Source organism: Mya arenaria, chromosome 1 (genome assembly GCF_026914265.1).
Source record: "Mya arenaria isolate MELC-2E11 chromosome 1, ASM2691426v1".
NCBI classification, from domain to species: domain Eukaryota; kingdom Metazoa; phylum Mollusca; class Bivalvia; order Myida; family Myidae; genus Mya; species Mya arenaria.
The window spans coordinates 6,626,326-6,648,754 of NC_069122.1; the positions used below are offsets into that span (position 1 = coordinate 6,626,326).

Genomic DNA, 22,429 nt, shown 5'->3' on the forward strand with positions numbered 1-22,429 from the left:
GATTTTCATCCCCGTCCGCCTGCTCTTTTTTCCACCCCCTCGTTAATTTTAATGACTCAAATAAATCCCACCCCTCCATTTTAAAACAGAAATCTAGCAATTGATTTATATTGACCTAACATAAAGTTGATTGAAAAATGGCGTCAGCCCTGATTCCAGTTAAAGCTAACTAACAGTGTTTGCCGCTTACATTTGCGATTTGGTTCCCTGTTTTGTAGTGTTTGCGCTGCGATGAAACAGGGATACATTATAATTAAATTGGCATTAACTGAGCTCAGGGTTGGTTGCCTCTTATAGGAATCTTTATCGCCTCTTACTTGTATGGGTCTGTCCTAGAATAAAAACTAAGATATAGGTAATTTTGACGATTTATTTTAGTAATATGGCAACATTAAATTGGATCACACACATTCTTCAAAATGAATTGTGCAAATGCAAACATTCCTATATAATTTTGCGAAGCAACAGACAAAGTACAACATGTTACTACGAGACCAATTGGCATGGTAAATACACAATGTTGCTTAAAATTGTTTAAACAGTAAGTCATAAATGATATAGTTTAGGGCTGATATAATAACTACAATACAACAAGAAGTTAACAAATATCACAATGTGACACAGTGGTCAAATGTTATAGACAATATGAGGAATATTATACTTATAAGTTGATCTGTTGGGTTGTTTCATATAAAGATGCTAATATCAAGTCCACATCGCACGATGGCTTATGTGATGTACACATGATGGCTCATGTGATGTATTTCTATGCAACCAACGAGATGTTATACCATTCCACATATCAATCAACTAGAGTAGTACTTTTATTTCATACCTATTTATACACCTACTTAGTAACTTTTTAGTAAATAAAAACATTCTTCTTTGCATACAATTTTGGATATAGGCATGCATACTAGGCCACTGTGTGATATGGATTCGAAAAGCACTGTTTATAATACGGACATTCTGCCCTGGTGTTCATTTTTTTGTTAAAATCATGCAATATTTAAGAGGGAAACGAATAATAATATCTAAAACAGCAGATACTCATTCCATGTTTGTACAATACGTATGAAATTTCATCTGAAAATTTACAATTTGAAAACAGATTATATCAATATAATCACAGACAACAATCATTCAAATGTTTAAAAAAACTTACAACATAAGACTAGATTTTACTCAACATTGTTACAACATAAATGACTAATAACAATAGCTTTTTCACTTGTATAACTGTATACTAAGGTGCATGACACTGAGCCAAAAGACACTTTGCGCCAAAATTGAAAGTCACAAAACACGCATGATAACAGATTGCAACTAGACTGTAGTTTTTGTAATATGCACATTGTCCCACATGTAAAACATAGTCATATGACCTTTGACCTCTAAGTGTGATGACATCTCAATAAGGCAAACTATTATGGCAAATTATTTCAAAATACTTCAAGCATTTCAAAGGAAATGGAGTGGGTCATATGACCTTTGACCTCAAAGAGTGACCTTGACCTTCAATCGAGCTGGTTGTAACAGGCCATATGCACATCGTATGAATATGGTGAACATTTGTAGTAAGTTATTTTAATTTTAAAATCCTTCAAGAGGTTCAAGAGATATGAAGTAGACACAAAATGAAGTCATATGACCTTTGACCTTTTAGCATGACCTTGACCTAAAGCTTAAAGCTGGTTGTCACATGTGCTCTGTGCGAATTATTTCCAAATCCTTAAAGTGATTTAAGATAAGTGGAGCAGACACTAAAAATAGCGATATGACCTTTGATCTGTAAGTGTGACCTTGAACAGAGCTAGTTGTAACATGCCCTGTGCACAGAGTCTCAATAGGGTGAACATTTGTGGTTATTTCAAATTCCTTCAAGTGGTTCAAGAGCTTGTGAGCAGACATGAAATGTAGTCATATGACCTTTGACCTGTAAGGGTGGTTGTGACATTGAACCAAGCTTGACTAGTGGTTAGTGATGGACAGACAGACGTACAGACTGACAGACAGACAACTCGAGCAAAAATATGTCTCCAAATAATGATGGAGATATTATAACGTGGCACAGTTAAATGGAATGTAATAAATCATTATGCTCACAATGTAAAATAACTCATAATTATATCTGCTTAAGAGCAAAATCATTTTATTGAAGTGACAACAACACAATTCACACCAATAAGCACACTTATCACTGACATTTGGCAAAGCAAGCGACTGATAGCATACTTCAGCTCACAGTTGGCAAAGCAAGCCACTGATAGCATACTTCAGCTCACAGTTGGCTAAGCTATCCACTGTTTCTATACATCTACAGCACCAACAGTTGGCAGATCAAGCAACTGAGAGTATACATCTGCTTAACAGTTGGTAAGCAAGCCAATGTTTCATACATCTATTGACAGTTGGCAAATCAAGCCAATGATAGCATGCATGTACTGTGCCAGTTGGCATTTAGCAAGCCAATGCTAGCATGCATCTGCCTAACAGTTGGCCAATAAATCCAATGATAGCATACATCTGCCTTACAGTTAAACAGCTTTCTGCAAAGTGCATCAAAAGGGCAGCATGCCAATACAGCTGAACTAGTGAGGTTGCAAAACACGACCTGACCATGTACCTTAATGAGGAACTACACACATGTACAAGTTGCAGCTGAGTTCAAAAATAGTTTGGGAAATTTTACTTTAAACTAGTACTTGTAGGCTCACTTATACTTGCATAAATTACTTTCTAATGCTACCATACATGGCATTCTTAACATGTACAATGTAAAACCATACCTGGATGACATAGCACCATGTACACACACCTGGATGACACAGCAGACATTAAGTAGTCCAAACATACACATTTCCATACACGTCATATTTTGCAACCTCTCTACACATCAATTTACTTATAAAAGTTGACTTCCATACTGGACATATGAAAGAAAAGTTGAGCCACTTTAGGGCCGGATGATTCACCGTAAGTGCGTAAGATCTCCTCCATATCGGCAATACAATTATTCTCCAACTCTCGCACATTCTGTATTATCCCGTTAACCTTTCTTTCATCTGCAGCTTTCATTTGAATTAACTTCTCATGGGCTTTATACAGCTGATGTCGCCTCTCTACTTTACTGCTAAATCTCGGCTTTATTCTCGCAGGGTCTGCTAAGCCATATTGCGGTGAAAGAGTTAGCTCCCCTATGGAAACATTTGGAGTAAATATGAATGGCTTAAACATGCTGATGGCTGGATCTGGTGTTGCGGTGAACCAATGGCAGGCCGGTGTACTGGCTGCCGTGGCTCCTTGGTTGCTAGGCAACATGGACACTTGACTAGCGCATGTACCAGACTCCTGGTTGATACCGCTGTCTGTGTCTCGTAGGATAGACATCATGTTGGACACATTGAATTGACCTAGAAATAAAATTCACTTATTAATAAATAATAACGGTCACTGGAGAGATATGTTATATGCTAAGAAATGACATCCATTGAATACAAGCTTTATTTCAAACCCTTTCCAAGATATGGCTCAGACAAGAACCCGTTTACAAAAAATATCAGGGTAAGGGGAGATAACTTATGAAAAAAGTTGGGCAGGATGATTGTTCTTGTTAACTGCACTACCTCTCATTGCCATCTATCTATATCTTAAGTTTCATTTAAATCCTTATAGTTATGGCTCAGACAAGCATCGTTTATGAAAAAATGGTTAAGGAGAGATAACTTAATAAATATTCATGATAGGATTGTGGTTCTTGTGCACTGCAATTCCTTCCATTGCCATATATATATATATATATATATATATATATATATATATATATATATATATATATATATATATATATATATATATATATTAAGTTTTATTTCAATCCCATCACTTGTTTTGAAATTATTCTCTGGACAAGGTTGTGACAGATGGTCAGAAGGACTAACAAATCAGTGACTACATGCTTCTCCCTTCGGAGAGCATAAAAATGCAATCTAAGCTTCTTTGCCAGAGGTTAAAAATCAAATTAAACCAGAAGGCATTGTATTATATCTTAAACTGATATCTCCACCTAAACAAAACAAGTGAGATAACTGTTGAAATAAGTTCCCACAGTTATATTTCATGCAAGTTAACATTTCTTGCAATTCAACATTTTAATTTTAATTATTGAACAAAAACCTTATAAAATGCCTTAATTTGTTAGATAATATGATTTTTTAAGAGTAGAAATATATACTCATTTCAACTATGCTTGGCTGTGAAGCGTAAAATGAGTAAGCTTTTGTATTTATTACTTAAGTATTTGTGAGATACTTTGGCAGAGCTTTGATCTCTTGCAGCATTGGTTCTTTAATGGCAACATGTTTTCAACCATGCTATGGACTTTTAAAAAGTGTTAAGTAAAATCTGTCTTTTCAAAATGGTAAAAATACATTGTTATTTACCAAAGACATGACATTTAATTACCATTTTCTGAATATTTCTTCAACAGCCTCTTGCCGTTACAGTAACGAGAATGAAGCGTTGACAGTGAATCATCGTCAAACACACGAGCAAAGTTAAACTCCCCGTCACTCGGCTTGTAAATACCGGCCTCTGTCGCTGCTTCAATCAGTCCCGCAGAGCTCAAGTCAAATTTTTTACCTATTGTCAGCTGGTTTGAGATGTTGCGTACGCCCTCTGTAAATAATAAACATGCTCTTAGATATTTGTAGACAACATTATGAATATTACTCCCAAAATTGCCTTACAAAAATATTATTTTTTCCGTCCTTAACTTCAGGTACATGAATACTTACTAAGACTTTCTCTAAAAACTTTATTTACAGCACTAGTGACTATTCCGATTCAACTGTGACACATTTGTTTTCACTAGCCAAACTTAAATATATTATATTATGCCTCAACAAATGATACTATATATTTTTGTATTTCATGTATTTTTTAAGAGAAACAATTCATTTTGATGAAAATCTATTATGGATATCATAATCATTAGAGCTTGTCACCAATGTGGGGTGTCCAACAATGATATTTCTGTTATATTTGATTATTGGGCCAACACCAATGCACATATGCCCTTACCAGTCACTTTCTCTGCAGCCCAATGTTTTCCTGCAGTCTCCAGCACCCAGGCCTCGTTTCCGTCAGCAATGATGAAACTGTTATGGTAGAACCAGTCTCCACCTTCTGCACATGGCCCGCCCTGCCCGTGTGACTCAAGGCATGCGGTGATCACATCAAGAGATTCCCGAGCTGATCCACCCCGTTCTAGACCGAGTCTGGAATGTCATATGAGTTACAGGCTTAGGCAAAGTAAATTGTTCACAAAAAATCATACTTACATATATGAACAAAGCCAAAAATTTACATGAACTTTGCTACAGTAAACAACATAATTGCCAACTGTTTAAAGACCTAGTTTAATCCTTCTATAAGTGACCCCCCCCCCCCAAAAAAAAAATAAAAAAAAAATTGTGTATAGTACACAACCTCTGTGTATTGATCTAATATAATTGCCTAATTATCTTACCAGATCTCCGATCTGAGTATCCTGCTGAGCAGTTTTGGAGGTTTTATTATAGAAATGGACCCTAATTTGCCTTGAGCCAATAAACAAATACACAGGAAATTGACCCCTACCTTGACATCAGTGCAATGAGCAGGAGATGCACAGCAGGGGATTGTCATACCAAACATTCCTTAAACATTTTCCTGAACAATCGGCCCAATAAAAATATTTCAACCATGTCACACCTGAGAAGATCCATGCCCAGCAGTTTTTCATCATAATCTTCTGGCCCATTCATCTTGGTCCAGACTGCCTCATTCCCAATGGCAACCCCACGCTCGTTGGCACCCATCTCTGCCCCCCACATCCATGAGGGCTTGCTGAGAACCACAGCATAGGTTTTCTCTACCTGGGGTATGTCTATGTATGTGCACTGAAATATAAAGCATATAGATATGTAGGTTGTATTTGGTCCTGGCAAAACTATTAAAATGTATGGCCAATGTCCAGTCAACAGTATTCTGAAAACTATGTTCACAATTCATTTTTTTTTACTTTACTTTACTTTCCTGAAAACTTTGTGCAGCCTTTAATATAATCAATGCATTTCCTCTTAAAACACCTTTGATAAATCTTTGAAATGTTTTTTTACAAAGGGGGGAAAACACCTGTAAAAGAAAAAAACAACTTTTATATGCATGCACCTATGAAATAAAACAAATACTTTACCCAATGGAAAACAAGTAAAATCTTTGAACATTCAACTGCCTACCTGAAGCTTATCCCCTGGTTTGTGTGAAGCTGCTGCAAGATAGACAACCTCTTGTACTTCATTCCCCGGCCGGTCAGAGTTCTTTCCGAATATCATACACCCATTCCCTGTGGCCGAGGGTAGAGCCACGAATGTGTCGCAAGACTTTGGACTGGAGGCCATCTGGAAAATCATTTACAAGTAGGTTCCACTGCATATGTGCGAGACAATTATTGTAACAACAATCACTTTTTAAAAAAGATATGCTCAAATCCATGTAAAATCATACATTGATTAAAAATGTATGCTTTTTTATGTAAGGTAAAAAATGTTCAGTTGAACAGCTTAAGATCATAAACAACTGCCGCTGCAGAAAATGTGTTTGTTTTTTTCAGTTTTCGAAGAAAGTTGACCTCACTTTGACCTCACTTTATAAATCCATCCTAAATTGTTTTTTCAGTGCAGTCTAAAAACCATTGAACATTTGCAGCAACCAAAAGGATGAGTTTATTATGACCACAAGAACAGATAAGTACAAGCGCATTGTAAAAAGATATCAGTTCCAAAAGTCAACTTTACAAATGGAATATAACAAATGCATACACTAAAATGACTTTACACAAGATAACACCAATGCCGTGCATCAACACCGATTGTGAAACAAATTATCAATATCAGTAAAATATATTTCTCATGCAAAACTTCACTGATATACAAAGTTATGTACTGATTAAAAACGATAAACATTACAATCTCTGTTTTGTTGGCCCACATGTCATGGAAAACTATATTTTATTTTTTATTTATACTGATTATCATAAATTATACCTATGACACATCACGTCAATTCAAAGTATCACTTAATTATAGCGGAAACAAACCTGCTGATAAAGAAAATAATTTGAAATATGATTATTTCAATGCTAAAAGGACGAATACCTGTATTTTCTGGTTGGGTGTGGAAACAATTGACAGCTAATCGTGGTCAATGCCAAGGTTGGAAAATGATTTATTGAATATAAGGGGGGTAACCGAACACTTTACGAAAGGTTACTGTTGACCATTCGTTTTATTCATTTTGCTAACGCTATGCAGCGGTTACTTCCCTTTTCACTCTGAGAGCAGTTTCATATGTACATTTCAACGTCAGTAAAACAATATACAATGTGTGAATCATACTATTTATTTGTCATTTGCCCTATGGTTCGTATATGATGGTTGCTCTGCTTCAATAAGATATACGAATACTCAAAATATACGTCTGTGTTTTCTTAATTTAATTGCAACCGTCATATATTCGGTATGATCTAGTATGAATGTTTTTAAGTGTCTGAAAAACATGTCACTTTAAAAAATGGAAATTGATTGAACCATTGAGTCAGCAAACCTGTGATATTTCTATCATCAGAAAATTTCACAGAAGTATAAACTTATGTGAGACGGAATGGCAGGTAAAACATATAAATAAAATAATACAAATACATTTTTAAGGTCCTTTAAAAAAACTGTGCTACAGAAATATGCATCTTAGTATTCAAAACGCCATTTTAAGTTGAGATGCGATTCTAAGTTTAAAATTAAACACACACAAAAACGTTTTGGTGAGTAAAAGTTCAGATTTTATTATATAAATTTGATTGTAATTGTAAATAAGATACAATAAAAGAAATGAAAACAACCACAACTTTGAAAGACTCAGGGAATTATAATTATATGATAAATATACAATATGTACGAAAAATATACAATATGTATGCAAAATTAAAAAACGTATGATCAATATACAAAATCTATGAAAAGTATATACAATGCATAATCAATATAGAAAATGTATGATCAGAACACAAAATAGATGATCAGGATATAAAACTGGCGATGTAAATAGTAAATGCATGATCAATCTATAGTAAATATATAAAAATATATAATATTACTTGTATGTGATGATAAAATAGACAAAACAAACACTAACGAAATCAAAGTAAAAATTGCACAATGCTTGGAATACTTCAAAGCCATGTTTTCTCATGTCATAGTATAATAAAATATTGTTTTTATCGAAAGTTTTAGATTAGAAGCACTTCCTGTGGACGATGCTCGGCCCACACTCGTCGTACTCCTGCTTAGAGATCCACATCTGGTTGAAGGAAGAGAGAGAGGACAGGATGGAGCCGCCGATCCACACAGAGTACTTCCGCTCGGGCGGTGCAACCACCTTCACCTTCATGCCTGATGGAACCAGCGCCTCCACCTCATTCTTCATCCGGTCGGCGATGCCGGGAAACATCGTGGAGCCACCGGAAAGGACGACATTGTTCCAGAGATCCCGCCGGATGTCGATGTCGCTCTTCTGGACTGAGTTATATAGTAGTTCGTGGACGCCGGCGTTCTCCATACCCAGGAAGGAAGGTTGGAACAGAGCTTCCACGCACCGGAAACGCTCATTTCCAATCGTTATCACCCCGCCGTCTGGGAGTTCATAGCTTTTTTCAACAACTGACGAGTTCTTTGCTAAGTTCATTTCACTCTCAAAGTCCATGGCCGCGTAGCAGAGTTTCTCCTTAATGTCACGCACAATTTCCATTTCAGACGAAGTTGTAAAATTGCAAGCCCGCTCAGTCAGAATTCTCTTTAGGTAGTGTGTGAGGTCCCTTCCGGCCAGGTTCATGCGCTCAATAGCGTGGGGAAGCGCGTAACCTTCGTATATAGGTACCACGTGCGAAACTCCGTCACCCGCATCGAACACAACCCCGGTCGTCCGTCCTGACGCGTAAAGGGACAGAACGGCCTGTATGGCCACGTAGAACGCCGGCGTGTTAAATGTCTCAAACATGATCTGTGTCATACGCTCCCGATTCGCCTTGGGATTGAGCGGCGCTTCGGTCAAGAGCACCGGATGTTCCTCGGGCGCCACCCGAAGCTCGTTGTAGAAAGTGTGATGCCAGATTTTTTCCATGTCATCCCAGTTGGTGACGATACCGTGCTCCACCGGGTAACGTAGTGACAGGATACCGCGTTTGCTTTGCGCCTCGTCTCCGATATAAGTGTCCTTTGCGCCCATGCCTGCCATCACAAGGTCGAACCGCGGCCGCCCGGTGAGCGCCGGAAACACCGCCCGGGGAGCATCATCGCCCGCGAACCCAGCCTTGCACATCCCAGATCCGTTGTCAATGATAACCCCGGCAATTTCGTCATCGTAGATTTGACTCATTTTGTTTGTTGTTGTTTTCTGTAAAAATACAACATACTTCTAATATTCAACTATCAGGCAATTATTAACTCTTTTGAAACAACAAAAACAACAACAACAACAACAACAAAACTTATTAGTTGCAGACACACGGAGCATTGCGACGTCCGAAGTGGCATGAAAGCGCAAAATGGTTCACCTTTTGAAGAAAAAAAGGTGTAAGTTACAGCACCATTAACCCGATTTATTAGCACTTTAACTTAATGAAACTGAATACTAAGCGTGTTCCCATTGATTTCAGCTTTAACACATGAACACCTTGAATTAATTATTAATAAAAAAATGCTTACTGTATATCTTGCGCAGTCCTATTCAAATGTCCCTGGATGCTAAATGCTTGCTGTCGATTGCTTTAATGGTTTATATTTCTGTGGACGGGTATATATACTAAAAGTTTGCACAACCCTTAATTTAAACAAATGACAAATCATGCTCAATTCTACATTTGTGCCATTAAAAGGTCAATCGACCCTTGTCACTTTTCTATTTTTACTTATGAGACATAACACAGTTACTCACTATTACTTTGGATATACTTAAGCTGGACATTATCACGGCTATTTTTACCTTAGTTGGGTCGATTTAAAATACACTGCTGGAAAATAATAAGGCAAACTATAGTGAATATCGAAACTTCAGTCGGTGTGGTCATATTTAGTATAGATGTGTCATCATTGTAGTTAAGTATATATCTATAAATATATCGTCCGTAAGATACTATATTTAGTAACGTATATAGAAGTATCGTCCCTTCTATACATGTCCTTCTACATTTAAAATTCTGGTAGATTAGTGTTATGATTGTCCACGATGCTGTACGAATGGTGACACATTTTTTCTCAATAGTATTACTTATGGATATTATTAATGTATATTTGTATTTAGAAAGGAGAACATACATGGACATACAGTCATGTAATGATGTATAAATTATTTGAACGGTAATGTAACGTACCGAGTTAGTAGACGAAAACGCTTTAAACCAAGTGTATTAAAGACATTTCAAGTAAGAAACGTAAATTAGCGTCTTTGGATCTAAGACTTGCCTTTTGAATAAATAGGTTGATATTCACTAGCGGATCCAGGGGGGGGGGGGCGCACCCGGCGCACGCCCCCCCCCCTAAAATTCCCGGAGCTTATATGTTCTTTGGTATGGAAACAATAAAATATACTATATTTTCCTATTTTTTCTTCGCTCGCTTCGCTCGCTTATCTTTATACAACATTGCCTTTTGCGATGTACTCGTACACAACACAGAGTGCACGCAATTTAAACGTTCCCGCCTTCCCTTACTGTAATAATTCGGCACTATATAACATGATCATGTTGATGCGAAGTAAAACCCATACAAACAAACACATCAGTCAATTAATTTCCTTTGGGTTCAACGCTCTCATGCTACTCTTCATTCATAGGGACATAAAATTGGATATTGAGGAAATTGTGAACATCTACGCCAGGAAATATCCTAGGCGCATGGTACTGATAGATCCATTGTGCGAATAGATACACATAGATAGCTATGCACTTAGAATATGTTGAATAGTAAAAGTATCTGAACATGGGTTCACAATTATACATGTATCTTCCCTCGTTTTTCCCGCTTAACGAAAATATACAAATTATATAAGCCACTTAGTCGTCCTAATAGAAACCTCGTTATGATATTAGAACTATAGGTATGCCCCTGGATCTGCTAGTGCAACCTTTAGAGTGATTAAAAGTTACGCCCCCCCTAACCCAAAATCCTGGATCCGCCCCTGATATTCTTATCAGTCATCGTGAAAAGAAACAGCCCATCTGGCATTTGTTGAATGCATTGCGTTTAGATTTTCTTTTTGAAATTAAAATTAAGTTGAAATAAATGACGTTCGATTTGGTAAAATATTGGGGATATAGCCTTGTAGGTGCATTATTGCTAAAAAACAGAAATGTACAAATGTACAGTTGTATGTACGAGTGTTGTCTCAAAAAGCATTTACATGTACAAGTTAAATACTTTAATTTGCAATAAAATACCATGATAAAACTTTTGAAAGCTAATCATGTTAATAAACATTAAAAAAATACGGTTTTTGGTCAGCTCTATGATTTCAGTCAAGGTATGTATAGCTTGCCGGCCCACACTACAAATAATTATAATTTTCACTTTATTTCTTTTTCGTATTAACTGTTGCATTTCAGTGAAATGTGCAATATAAATACAGCTTATATTGACCATAAATTCATTTAATAATGTAATTTCAGGTCGAATAACAATTTGGTGATGTTTATGAGGTGGAACGCGACCCTGAGAGAACTTTCTAGTAAATGTCTGAAAATTGGTATACAAATAAAACAGCATATGCCCAATTAAGGACTGTTTTTACATTTTCAATATTCGAAGCAGTTTTGAAGCTACGAGTCTTCAAAATATACCACTGACGTCAATATTAAGACGAATGTCCTTTTTTGCTTTCCAGCTATATACAATAACCGATATTTTCAAGAATTCTTCGTTTACTGCTATGAAATCTCAAGTTTGTCTTGTTAAATCATTAAGGGGCAAATATTTTTCTTTCTCTTATTGTACGTATGTTATCATGTTTAAATGCTTCCAAAACGTCATTTTTTATTCATCACTCATACATACAGAAGTAGTCTCATTTTAAGTAGGGCCAGTACCTAAGGCTTTTAGATTCATAAGTGTGTACACCGCCAAGTTCATCACCAGTGACTTGTCTTACAAGGTTCGGATACTGGACTTACCGAAATACGCTTTATTACCGAAAGACGGTACACTTGTTGACTTATTCTTGCTTGCTTTCAAAATAATGGACATTTGTTCCAGTTTGTGTCTTTCTTGTTTAAAGCTGGTTTTCTAGTCCTTAAAAATGAAAATGGAGATAAAAGAAAACATGTGAACTGTAAATAAATTTCTTTTATTACAATATAACTGTATTAGTTTGTTTTATATGAAAATATATAACTGTACATAAATATTGCAAAATTAAAACAATAAGTGGCGAGTGGACCACTGTGTAAGTTGAGTTACAATGTAACAACAATATAGACCATGGTACCTCATTTCATATAAATGTATCTTTGGTGATCTGGCAATGACCGCAATGATCATGAAAATTGACAATTGACAGTTGTATGTATGTATGTATTGGCGAAAAATGTCATTTGTCATGTTCAAACTCAAATAACTCTGACAAAAAATAAAAAAGTAGTTCTTGGAATTAGTACACATAAATATGAAATGAGGCACATTGGTCTATTAATATACATTAAAATTCTGTATGTTCCTATCATAGGTGAAACTCGCAATCGTCATGTCACCATGTTCTTTAGGTAAAACTGTTCATTTCACCTTCTTTTGGTACCATACTGTGCAACACTGTATACAAGAAACACATTTATATAATAAATGTTAATATATCGCAATTACAGTCTACTGTTTAAAATTTCTCTACTCTAAAAGACATTTTTAGTCATTGTACGCAGTAAAGCTGTAGCACCATTAAAAGTCAAATGGTGAAGATGTCATAAAACTATGAGGAGGTTGAATAGATAATTTTACACTTAATTTAAATGTCAACAAGAGTTGCAAACCCAGTGCCAATGCTCATCTGTTTTGTTTTTTTAAGTTGAACAAGGGACATAACTCTACAATTATTAAAGCCAGAGTTATGGGTCTTGTTATACAGTAACACCTGGGAATCTGTGATTGATATGAAGTTGAACATTTTTTGAATTATGACTAAGATTTAAAAAAGAGAAAACACTACGACACGCCGCCAAAGCCTATACCAAGGCTATAACAATACGGCAACTTGTTTTCTTTGAAAAACAGAAGCTAAAAATGATTCTCTTTGATGTTTAAACATATATATATTTTGAAATGAAAAACTAACAAAAAAATAAAAATTATTTAGCCTTTAGTTTCATTTTTACCTAACCCCGATTTGTATGATTTTCAATCATCATTTATTTATGATCAGTCTTTCAAACCGTATACTGTATGTACTTAAACTGTAGGTACTAAACAATTTTCTATTCTTAATTTCTATCTAAGTGAAAAGTACCAGTAAGCTGTACTTAAAGTTTTGTATTCTAAATTTCTATCTAATTATGAACAAATTAGTAGCAAGCACTTTATTTTATTTGGAACACAGTTTTTAAATGGAATGTTAATATTTATTTATAATATACATAATACAGCATTCTTTTATTAATAAAATGAAGAATTAAAAGGAAACTTCTTCCCTTTTTACAATGAATGATAACACTAATTAAAAATAAATTTATTTCTAAATAATTTGTTAATGTAATACTTTTTTACGACAATATGCAAACAATTTCACAGATTAACACTTTTAAAACTATGATTACGATAACATTTACACTTATATATAATATCATTTGCATACATAGTAATTAACTGGCCCAATAATGTGTCTTTTTAATTTGAATACACATCTTATGTTTAGTCAAAATAAGTGGAATAAATATATAAAAACTTGAAGATATAAATACAATTCATAATATTAAAAAAATGTTTTGTTTTTTTTGGTGATAAAAAATAAAATCCTGAAGTTACATAGCAAGTTTTGTTGTATATTTATTCATTGTATGTGTGTCACAAAATGTGTATTTAGTACTTTGTGTAATGTGAAAATGATCTGTCAACCCTAGAATATCAAAATATATTTTCAATTCTGTTCTCTAAAATCAACATGATTTCCATGTCGAGTTTTTTTTAAAACCATAGCAACATGAACAGTGTTATGTTTCTTCAAAAGTCAGTTGTCGAAATTAGCACAAGGCAACAAGCTCTGCACTTTAAGATGCTTTCTCGACTTGCTCAAATTCTAGTATTTATATATATCTGAGTGCCTTTTGAATTTATTTGAAGCCAATCACAAGGGTAAACAATCGGGCTATTTTTTTTTATTCAAAAATCTTATTTCGATGACTCAACTTAATATGAACGAAATGGTGAAACACACTGAACTACGAAGCATGGCACCATGTTTGGGTAATTTGACATAAACAGTCACTAAATTCCATAGCAATAAATCATAAATTGACCAAGAAAAAATACTTTCTTTTTAAACAAAAATTGTGTACAGATTTAATATATTCAATGAGAAGTATAAATTAAATATTTTCTAATGAAAAAATGTAAAATTATGAAATATGTACGAATCAGGTTCATTTATAGTCTACTACGTAATGATGAAGTAGTACTATAATGAAGAAATTTACAGATATACGTACCGGATATAATATTCATGAAAAGGCATGCAACAAAATGAATACATCAGCACATTTGTGTCATTACAGAGTATATCCGAGAGTAACAATTGTAAACTAGAGAAATATTTACAATTAATGCATGAAAAATACACCTCAGTGAAACATTTATGGCTCACTGACTTTACATTATTAACATGACATTATCTCCCATGGTTTAATGTTAAACTTGTACAATTGTAACCTATATTGAATTAACACACTGATATAAGTATGGAAAAAGATATAATGAATTTTATATTTTGTTTATTAATATCAACTTGTAAAAACTCAGTGTAAGTCATACATCTTTACTTTATTTACGGCAGAAAAAATGGACTTATTCCGTATGTTATCCTCAAATTATCAATATTGATCTTTGTAACATATTTCACATCACATAATGAAACACTAATTTAAAAGAATGAAATTTTAATTTCTATTCCTCTGAAAATGAGTCAAGGATGCACAAAATCCCATTTTGAAAAAAGTTATAAAGCTGAATGCAGGAAAATATGAAAATACAGTCAGAATGCGAAAGTATGTAGACGAAAAATATAAAATATTGCATCATAAAAGTGGCCCCAGGCCCTTACTAACCACTGGCTATCACAGTTCCATCAAAACTGACCATTTCCTGTCTCCCAGTCAGAACAAGCTGAATCCCCCCAGGTCCATACAACTTATTTACTTCCTCCAGTCAGAGCCAGCCTCACAATTTTATCATAATTGACACCTCCCAGTTAGAACTAGCTAATTATATTACCCCCTTCCAATCTTGGCCAAAGAAGCAAACTGACCCCCTACCAGTCAAGAGCCAGTGGTCAGTCTCGGAATGTTCACACTATTCCCTGCTTTATTCACAACCAGATTACATAAGAACCATCATAAATCCTCTTGATTATATTTTCATGTCAACTGATAAAATTCATCCATTTTCAATTTTTATATCTTGTATTATATGTTTGTTCTGTATAAACACAGCATATTGTTTACAATGGAAGTATACTTCGATATTATGAATTTTAATATGAGTTACAACTGTTACATTATACACTACTGCTATGTTCATTACCAGCAACATAAGTCATTACTGTCTGACTTTAGTATTTGTCCCATGGCTTTGAAAGACCATTTTACGAGAATGTCCTCTGTACAGTAACACTGTATGGTCACTTCTAAGTCCCACGGATGCGTCACTTTCGCTTTATAGGTATCAATGCCTATTTGACAGGTTACTTCAGCTAGTTAAGGTTCAATGCCCATATGACGTCAGTTCCACCAGTTAAGGTATGGATGCCCAGTGGACGCTGGTCAGTTCCGCTACACGTAGGTTGGATCCGGGTCATCATTTATGCCAGTGAGTGGCTTTGACTGGGACCTGAAATACACAGATGCAGAAATTAGTGACAAAACACACTAACCATTGTTTATACATGTGCATAAATATTTTAAATAACAGTTAAAACGTTGCCTTTATTTCAATTTTGAAGGACTGATACTAAGATTTATATGTAATCTTTGTGTGGCGGTTTGTGTATAATTGGGCAAAGTTTTGTGCGATTTGTGCAAATATAAGGTACAACCATATAGGTTGGGAATGTTTCTTTACAGTTCAACTTATTTTGAGTTTAAGATTTATTTCATATGAATCAACAACATGGACCTTTATGATAAAATTATCATGAACATAATTTACATTTTATTAAAAAATGCTTGGGTCATATTTTCAAAGAATGTATGACAATATATTCTACGATTAAGTATTTCAATTGAACATTATAAAAAAAAGTTTGTTAAATAAATCAACTTCACTTCTAGTTTCCAAATTAATAAATATATATATTTTAATTTTTCAATCATCCATTATGTGCCCTATATTATATACGGTAAACATCTAAAACAGCCAATTTTTTTATATAACTATGTATTATCTATTACAGCTTATGTACTATAGTAACTTTTAATGATACTGTATAACTATAATCATGGCTTAAATCTACTCTAGGTGAATCTAATGATTCAGTACTCTATTTGAAATTGATATACCTTCATAAAATTTCATATAAAAAACTGAGTTTGCATGCTTGAAGAAAGCTTTCTATATTGTAGTGTTGGAAATCGGTTCCAGTTTGACTATCGATAATCAAATCCACTCAAGTAACTGATTATCGATAGTACAATCGATTTCTGACAATACCTTAATTGCAGTTCTATTCTTGTACAATGATTTCTATGCTTATGTTAAGTGCAAGTTTGAAGTTATTTAGTGTTGTTTTTGCATCCGCCATATTGTTAAAGATAACAACTAAACACTTCCAAATGTATGATAAACTGAAAGGAGAAAATTATCGGAAATGAACCAAACACAAATAACGAGTGGAAGAAAAACAACTCGCAGGCAGGTTAAATAGATGATCGATAATAACCAAATTCAATCGATTGTCACCAATTTCAGGCCATACCAATCAATTTCCAAATATAATCGATCATCGGAACATCACTTCTACATTGACCAAGAAATTATCAATGAATTAACAATTTCTAGTACTATCATAAAATATAGTATGTATTTAATCAACTGGCATCATACTAATGCTTAAGCTATAAAAATATTAATAAATGACATGCCGAAAGGTCTAAATATTGTATAACTAAGTATGCAGCTAGTTTTACCATCATGTTAGATAGTTCAGATCTTGCGGAACCTAAAAGTCAAAGTTACACCATGCAGTATGTTTCAGGCAATATGGTCAAGCCTTTCATTCTTTGAGATTGTTGTTATACATGTTTCTATATTATGCATTCATAACGCATCTAAACAGTTAAATACATGAAGCTTAACGTTCTCAGAAATGTTTATACATGAATAATTGCATTCATAAAGCATCAAGACAGTTGAATACGTGGTATACAGGTAAAATTGCTGATTACTGACACAAACTGTTAAAGAATATTGACCAGTACAAATTTCTTTCGAACAAAATCATCTTCATTAATATCATACTCCTTTTAAAAGGAAATTAATAATCATCCAAAAAAGTGTCAACATTTTGTTACAAACACTGTCTATGCAATTGTTCACTTCATCAACTCACTAACAGTCACACCCTACTGTCAAACAAGAGGGCGATGGAGGCAACACCAACCCTCGTCTGTTATTTTTTAAGTGAAATTATTAAAGCCAGAGTTATGGGCCTTGCTATACTTGTTCATATTGTCTCTGCCAACGTGTGTACCAGTAGTTTCATTTGAATATATTCAATGGTTTTTAAGGTAAAATTATGTTTAATATTTTGCACAACGACAAACTAAGGAGACCAAAGTATTTACAATGATCTTGACTGTTTTTTCCTCGCAGAAAAGACAAGATAAAAAAGTGCCGGGGCTAACTTGCAAAATGCATATAATGTTGCATACAGGATATAGATTCAGGTTAGGTAATCTAGGTGACAAACATTAGTACTACCTTCCATAGTCGGTCTAAATATACATGAAGAAACATGACTTAGTATTAAACACTTCAATTCAGCCTCAATACTGTTCAAAATGATTTACACTAGAGCCTGATTTTGTTATTTAACATTATTTGTATAAAATGGTATATGGAAAACCAATGAATTACACACAGCCTACATCTAAGCCCTGATTGAACATCTTTTGAGCCACCAATTAAGATAATAATTTTTAGACATTTAGTAGTGATAAATAAATACAAAACACATTTAGTTTAAATAAAAAATAGTAAGTTGACAAGTATTGGAAAGGGACTTTATACAATGTACTGTTTATAATTAATTATATAAGACACCATAACCAAATATTCAACCAGGTTAATACATGGACCAATGGCAATAACATACAGGTATACTTATTAACTTAAGGCAGATATATGAACAAGATGTGTCAAAACCCATGAAACTGATTATAAAAGGTTACATCAAAGCATTGTATGTTCATTGTTACCCACCTTGATCAAGCCTTTCTTTCCAAAATTGCGTATGTCCAACATAAGTTGTTCCCTAGGGTCTAGTTGTCTGTCAAACTTTTTCTGTTTGGGCTTGCTGTATTTGGCATCTGCCTTGCTGGGTTTGATTTTAGTGATAGGTGCGGGGGCAGGGGGTGGGGGAGGGGCAGCAGGCTGGGCGTTTAACACTGGAGAGGTCTCCTGCCGAGGGGAGTGAACCCGCATAGTAGGCATCTCTGGAAGAGGGGTGGAGGTCTGGAAACCCGTCTGCTGGGGGGAGGCACTTCCTACAGACTGGGGTGGGGTTGACAGTGCCTGGTTTGGGATCTGAGCTTGCTGGGGATGAACTTGCTGGGCTGCTAGTGAGTTCTGCAGAGCTAAGCTAGCCATGCTCTGTTGCAGCTGTAGCAACATTTGCTGCTGCATTTGTATCTGTAACTGCAGCTGCTGAAACTGTAAGCTAGACTGGTCCGCTGGTCCACTGGTAGTGAGTTCTGGGGAGGCAGAGTTAGCAAGCAGCTGCTGATTGGCCAAGAGCTGGTTCTGCCACTGGGCCATCTGATCCTGCATAACACTATACTGGGCCTGCAAGCCTGCGTCTCCCTCCTCAGACCTAGGGGACGGCTCCGGGTTCCCAGCTCCCTGGGAGAGGCCAACCTGAGAGGAGGAGGAATATGTTGTTTCCTGTGGGGGAGATTTCACTGGTGTCCTTTCAGCGGGAAGAGCAATCATTGATATTGACTTCTCTTCCATAAGATGCTCTGCTTCACCTTCAGAGTTTGGTGTAAAGCTAAGTTCTGAACACTTGTCTTTTACACTTATATCTTTAGTGTATTCTTCCTCCTCCTCGTCATCATAGAAGACAGGCTCCTGATTCACAACTGAAACAGAGGCTGGTTCAATTGTTTCTTGCATAGCATAAGCTGGTAACGCCTCGTAAGAATCCATATCTAAAGAACTACGAAACTCTATCCTATAATTTACTTTTGGCACATCACTTTCCCTTTTAGGCTTTGCGGATTGGTTTGGGTCGGTTGCACTGAAGTCCATGTTTGACAATTCGTCTAGTGAAATAACGAACTCTTCCTTCTCGTGCACCTCAGGCTCAGCAGGCTGATCAACAGTCTCACTAACTTTCTCTCCACCATTTTCAAGCTTAATATCTCCAAATACCTCATGCGGATGAACACTAACAGAATGAGCATGCTCTTTTGGTGATTCCAGATCCGGTATTTTCCTCGGACTACCAACATCCAGATCCGGCTGCGCAGGGAAATATTCTATAACTTCTTCAGTTACGAAACTCTCTTCATCTGATGAGTCAGATTTCTGCCCATTCTGGAAATCAGCGGGTACAGTGTCTACTGTAAATTCATATGTGATTTCAGCTGATTCCCGGTTACCCTCGTTGGTTCTGTCGATGGCGAGGGAATCGTGATTGGCAGCCTCTCGCTCCCTGGACGAAGCGTCACTGCTAGATGTCTGAAAACAGGAGGGAAGCTTAACAACAACTGGGAAGACATGGTTTGTTGCTGCAAGGCAATTGGTAAACGATCTTGGTAAGGATATAAAGGACTTATTTTATATATAAAGCCTGCAGATGCAATACATGCATGCTGAGAAGCAATTGTGCAAAAGCAAAATTTGTATAAAGATCATATTTGACCATCATTTATATAACAGTTTAGCATTCAACCACAAACAGTGAATGACTTGTGCGTCTGGATGGAAAATTTATCTGATTATACATTTTACAATGAATATCAATTAAATATACATAGCATACCACTTTAGTTGTAAAATACTTGTGTGAATTGCCATTAAGGGACACAATGTAACAAAATGGAGATTCAAGAGGCAATGTGAAAAATCCAAAAAACAAAACGGAAAAAAAGACCTTTTAGGTTCTGTGAAAAGCTCCTTTTATATGCAAGTCTACCCGCACCACCTTTCCTCCCATCCCATCCACTTCCTTCAATCCCAAGCTCCCAATCCTCTTCCCCCACCCCAAGCTCCACATCCATTTCCTTCAATCACAAGCTACCAACCCTCTTTCGCCACCCCAAGCTCCACATCACCTTCCCCCACCCTATGCTACACATCCCCTTCCCCCACCCAAAGCCCCTTCCTTCAATCCCAAGCTCCCCTTCCCCCACCCCAAGCTCCACATCCCCTTCCCCCACCCCAAGCTCCACATCACTTTCCTCCCAGCCCAAGCTCCACATCCCCTTCCCACCACCCCAAGCTCCACATCCCCTTCCCCCCACCCTAAGCTCCACATTCCCTTCCCCCATCCCAAGCCTCCCATCCCTTCCCCCACTGTAAGTTTCCCATCCCCTTACCCCATCCAAAGCTCCACACCCCCTTCTGCCTATCCCAAGCCTCCCATCCCTTCCCCCACTGTAAGTTTCCCATCCCCTTACCCCATCCAAAGCTCCACACCCCCTTCTGCCTATCCCAAGCTCCCTATTCCTAATACATGAAATATTACCTGCATATAGTTTATTGTTAAAACTCAGGTCAGTAGATAATTAAGTGTGATGTCATGGCCTGAACAATTAGGAAATTAAAAAATGATTGATTCACATACACCAGTAACAAAAATAGAGTGCAAGAAACACTAGGCTTTGATTGGCCTGTTTGAAGCAATGAGATATAACTGTGAATGGAACACTACACAACATACCTGTGATCTCTGTGAAGTCGGTCCTTCTTCCCCGCCCTCCGCGGCCAGGCTTGAAATATGCGCCTTAAACTCCGGCATAGCAGCATTTAGCTCATCTGAAAAAAGGGGTTGGAAAATTAGGGGCTGTTGTTGTACACTATTAATTGATCAGATGATATTACAATAATTAGGAGCCACCTGTTAGACACCATTCAATTCCGATAACATAAGCTGAGAAAAAAAGGTGACGTAAAATTAAGGACTTGATGTTTTGGTGGCAGCTTCACTTTTTTCATTTACACATGAAGAGTCAAATACCATCGTTTGCAACTGAACTTAACATATTGTACAGAAAAATGTCAATCAGGTAATACAATCACATTCAAAGCCTCATTTTGCAACAAGGTGACAGTAAATGTACCACCCCAAAAGTAGTTCTGAACAGGATGTTTTCAGCTCTTCAAAGAGGTTCATTAGTAACTGCCCCAACTCCTTTAAAGCTACAATTGAAATAGTTGGTTGATGTAAAACCAATCCCAACTTAACATATATGGATGCTTTGCAGGGGGATATGACCCCCCCCCCCCCCCCCCACTCTTTTAAGTAGTTAGTTAATGGTGAAGCATCAAAGTATATGCCAAATCTCTGATTACCCCAGTTGCTTTCCTTTGAAGTTCGAAATCAATTAACAGGCTTTAAATGTTGCACTTTATTTGAAACTCACTTGTCGGTTTGGTTTGCACAGACTTAAAGCCATGATCACTCAATGCATCATAGACTTGAAATGCTAATTTCATTTGCAAACATTGGTCTAAAGGGCAGTACAGATAACAGCCATAACCAAAAACATTAAACCTGTACATTATTATCTATAATCACAGCACCATGAAACATTTAAAACATGTTATAATAAATACCAATATATATAATTATAGTAATAATTCAATAATAAAGTGTACTATAATATCATTTTCTGTAACTTATTAAAGACACTTAATTAACCTCC

The 22,429-nt window shown here is 35.9% G+C and overlaps 3 protein-coding genes across 3 annotated transcripts in view; all 3 read right to left on the bottom strand.

Annotated features, from left to right (window-relative positions):
- Nucleotides 1-356: 356 nt before the first annotated feature.
- LOC128237916 (secernin-2-like) lies at nucleotides 357-7,256 on the bottom strand. The gene is made up of 6 exons (XM_052953496.1): nucleotides 7,200-7,256; nucleotides 6,282-6,443; nucleotides 5,755-5,942; nucleotides 5,083-5,279; nucleotides 4,465-4,677; nucleotides 357-3,413 (listed from the first exon to the last, which is right to left on the bottom strand). Exons 2-6 carry the CDS (start codon nucleotides 6,441-6,443, stop codon nucleotides 2,902-2,904), a joined length of 1,272 nt encoding a protein of 423 aa, XP_052809456.1. The 5' UTR covers nucleotides 7,200-7,256; the 3' UTR covers nucleotides 357-2,901.
- A 1,008-nt stretch (nucleotides 7,257-8,264) lies between these two features.
- On the bottom strand, nucleotides 8,265-9,471 carry LOC128230836 (actin-5-like). Its single transcript, XM_052943281.1, has one exon. The coding sequence runs from the start codon at nucleotides 9,469-9,471 to the stop codon at nucleotides 8,332-8,334; it is 1,140 nt and encodes a 379-aa protein (XP_052799241.1). The 3' UTR covers nucleotides 8,265-8,331.
- Nucleotides 9,472-12,413: 2,942 nt separating this feature from the next.
- LOC128229380 (protein cordon-bleu-like) overlaps nucleotides 12,414-22,429 on the bottom strand; it is a 50,077-nt gene continuing 40,061 nt past the window's right edge. Inside the window, 3 exon segments of the mRNA XM_052941270.1 lie at nucleotides 12,414-16,172; nucleotides 18,762-20,240; nucleotides 21,445-21,539. Coding sequence (XP_052797230.1) covers nucleotides 16,140-16,172; nucleotides 18,762-20,240; nucleotides 21,445-21,539 — 1,607 coding nt within the window. The 3' untranslated portion in view covers nucleotides 12,414-16,139.

Coding starts and splice junctions, on each gene's coding strand:
- LOC128230836 (XM_052943281.1), bottom strand. CDS start 9,471: ATGAGTCAAATCTACGATGACGAAATTGCCGGGGTTATCATTGACAAC.
- LOC128237916 (XM_052953496.1), bottom strand. CDS start 6,443: ATGGCCTCCAGTCCAAAGTCTTGCGACACATTCGTGGCTCTACCCTCG. Junction 5,280..5,754: donor CTGGGCATGGATCTTCTCAG/GTGTGACATGGT, acceptor ATGACATTCCAG/ACTCGGTCTAGAACGGGGTG. Junction 4,678..5,082: donor GGCTGCAGAGAAAGTGACTG/GTAAGGGCATAT, acceptor TATTATTTACAG/AGGGCGTACGCAACATCTCA.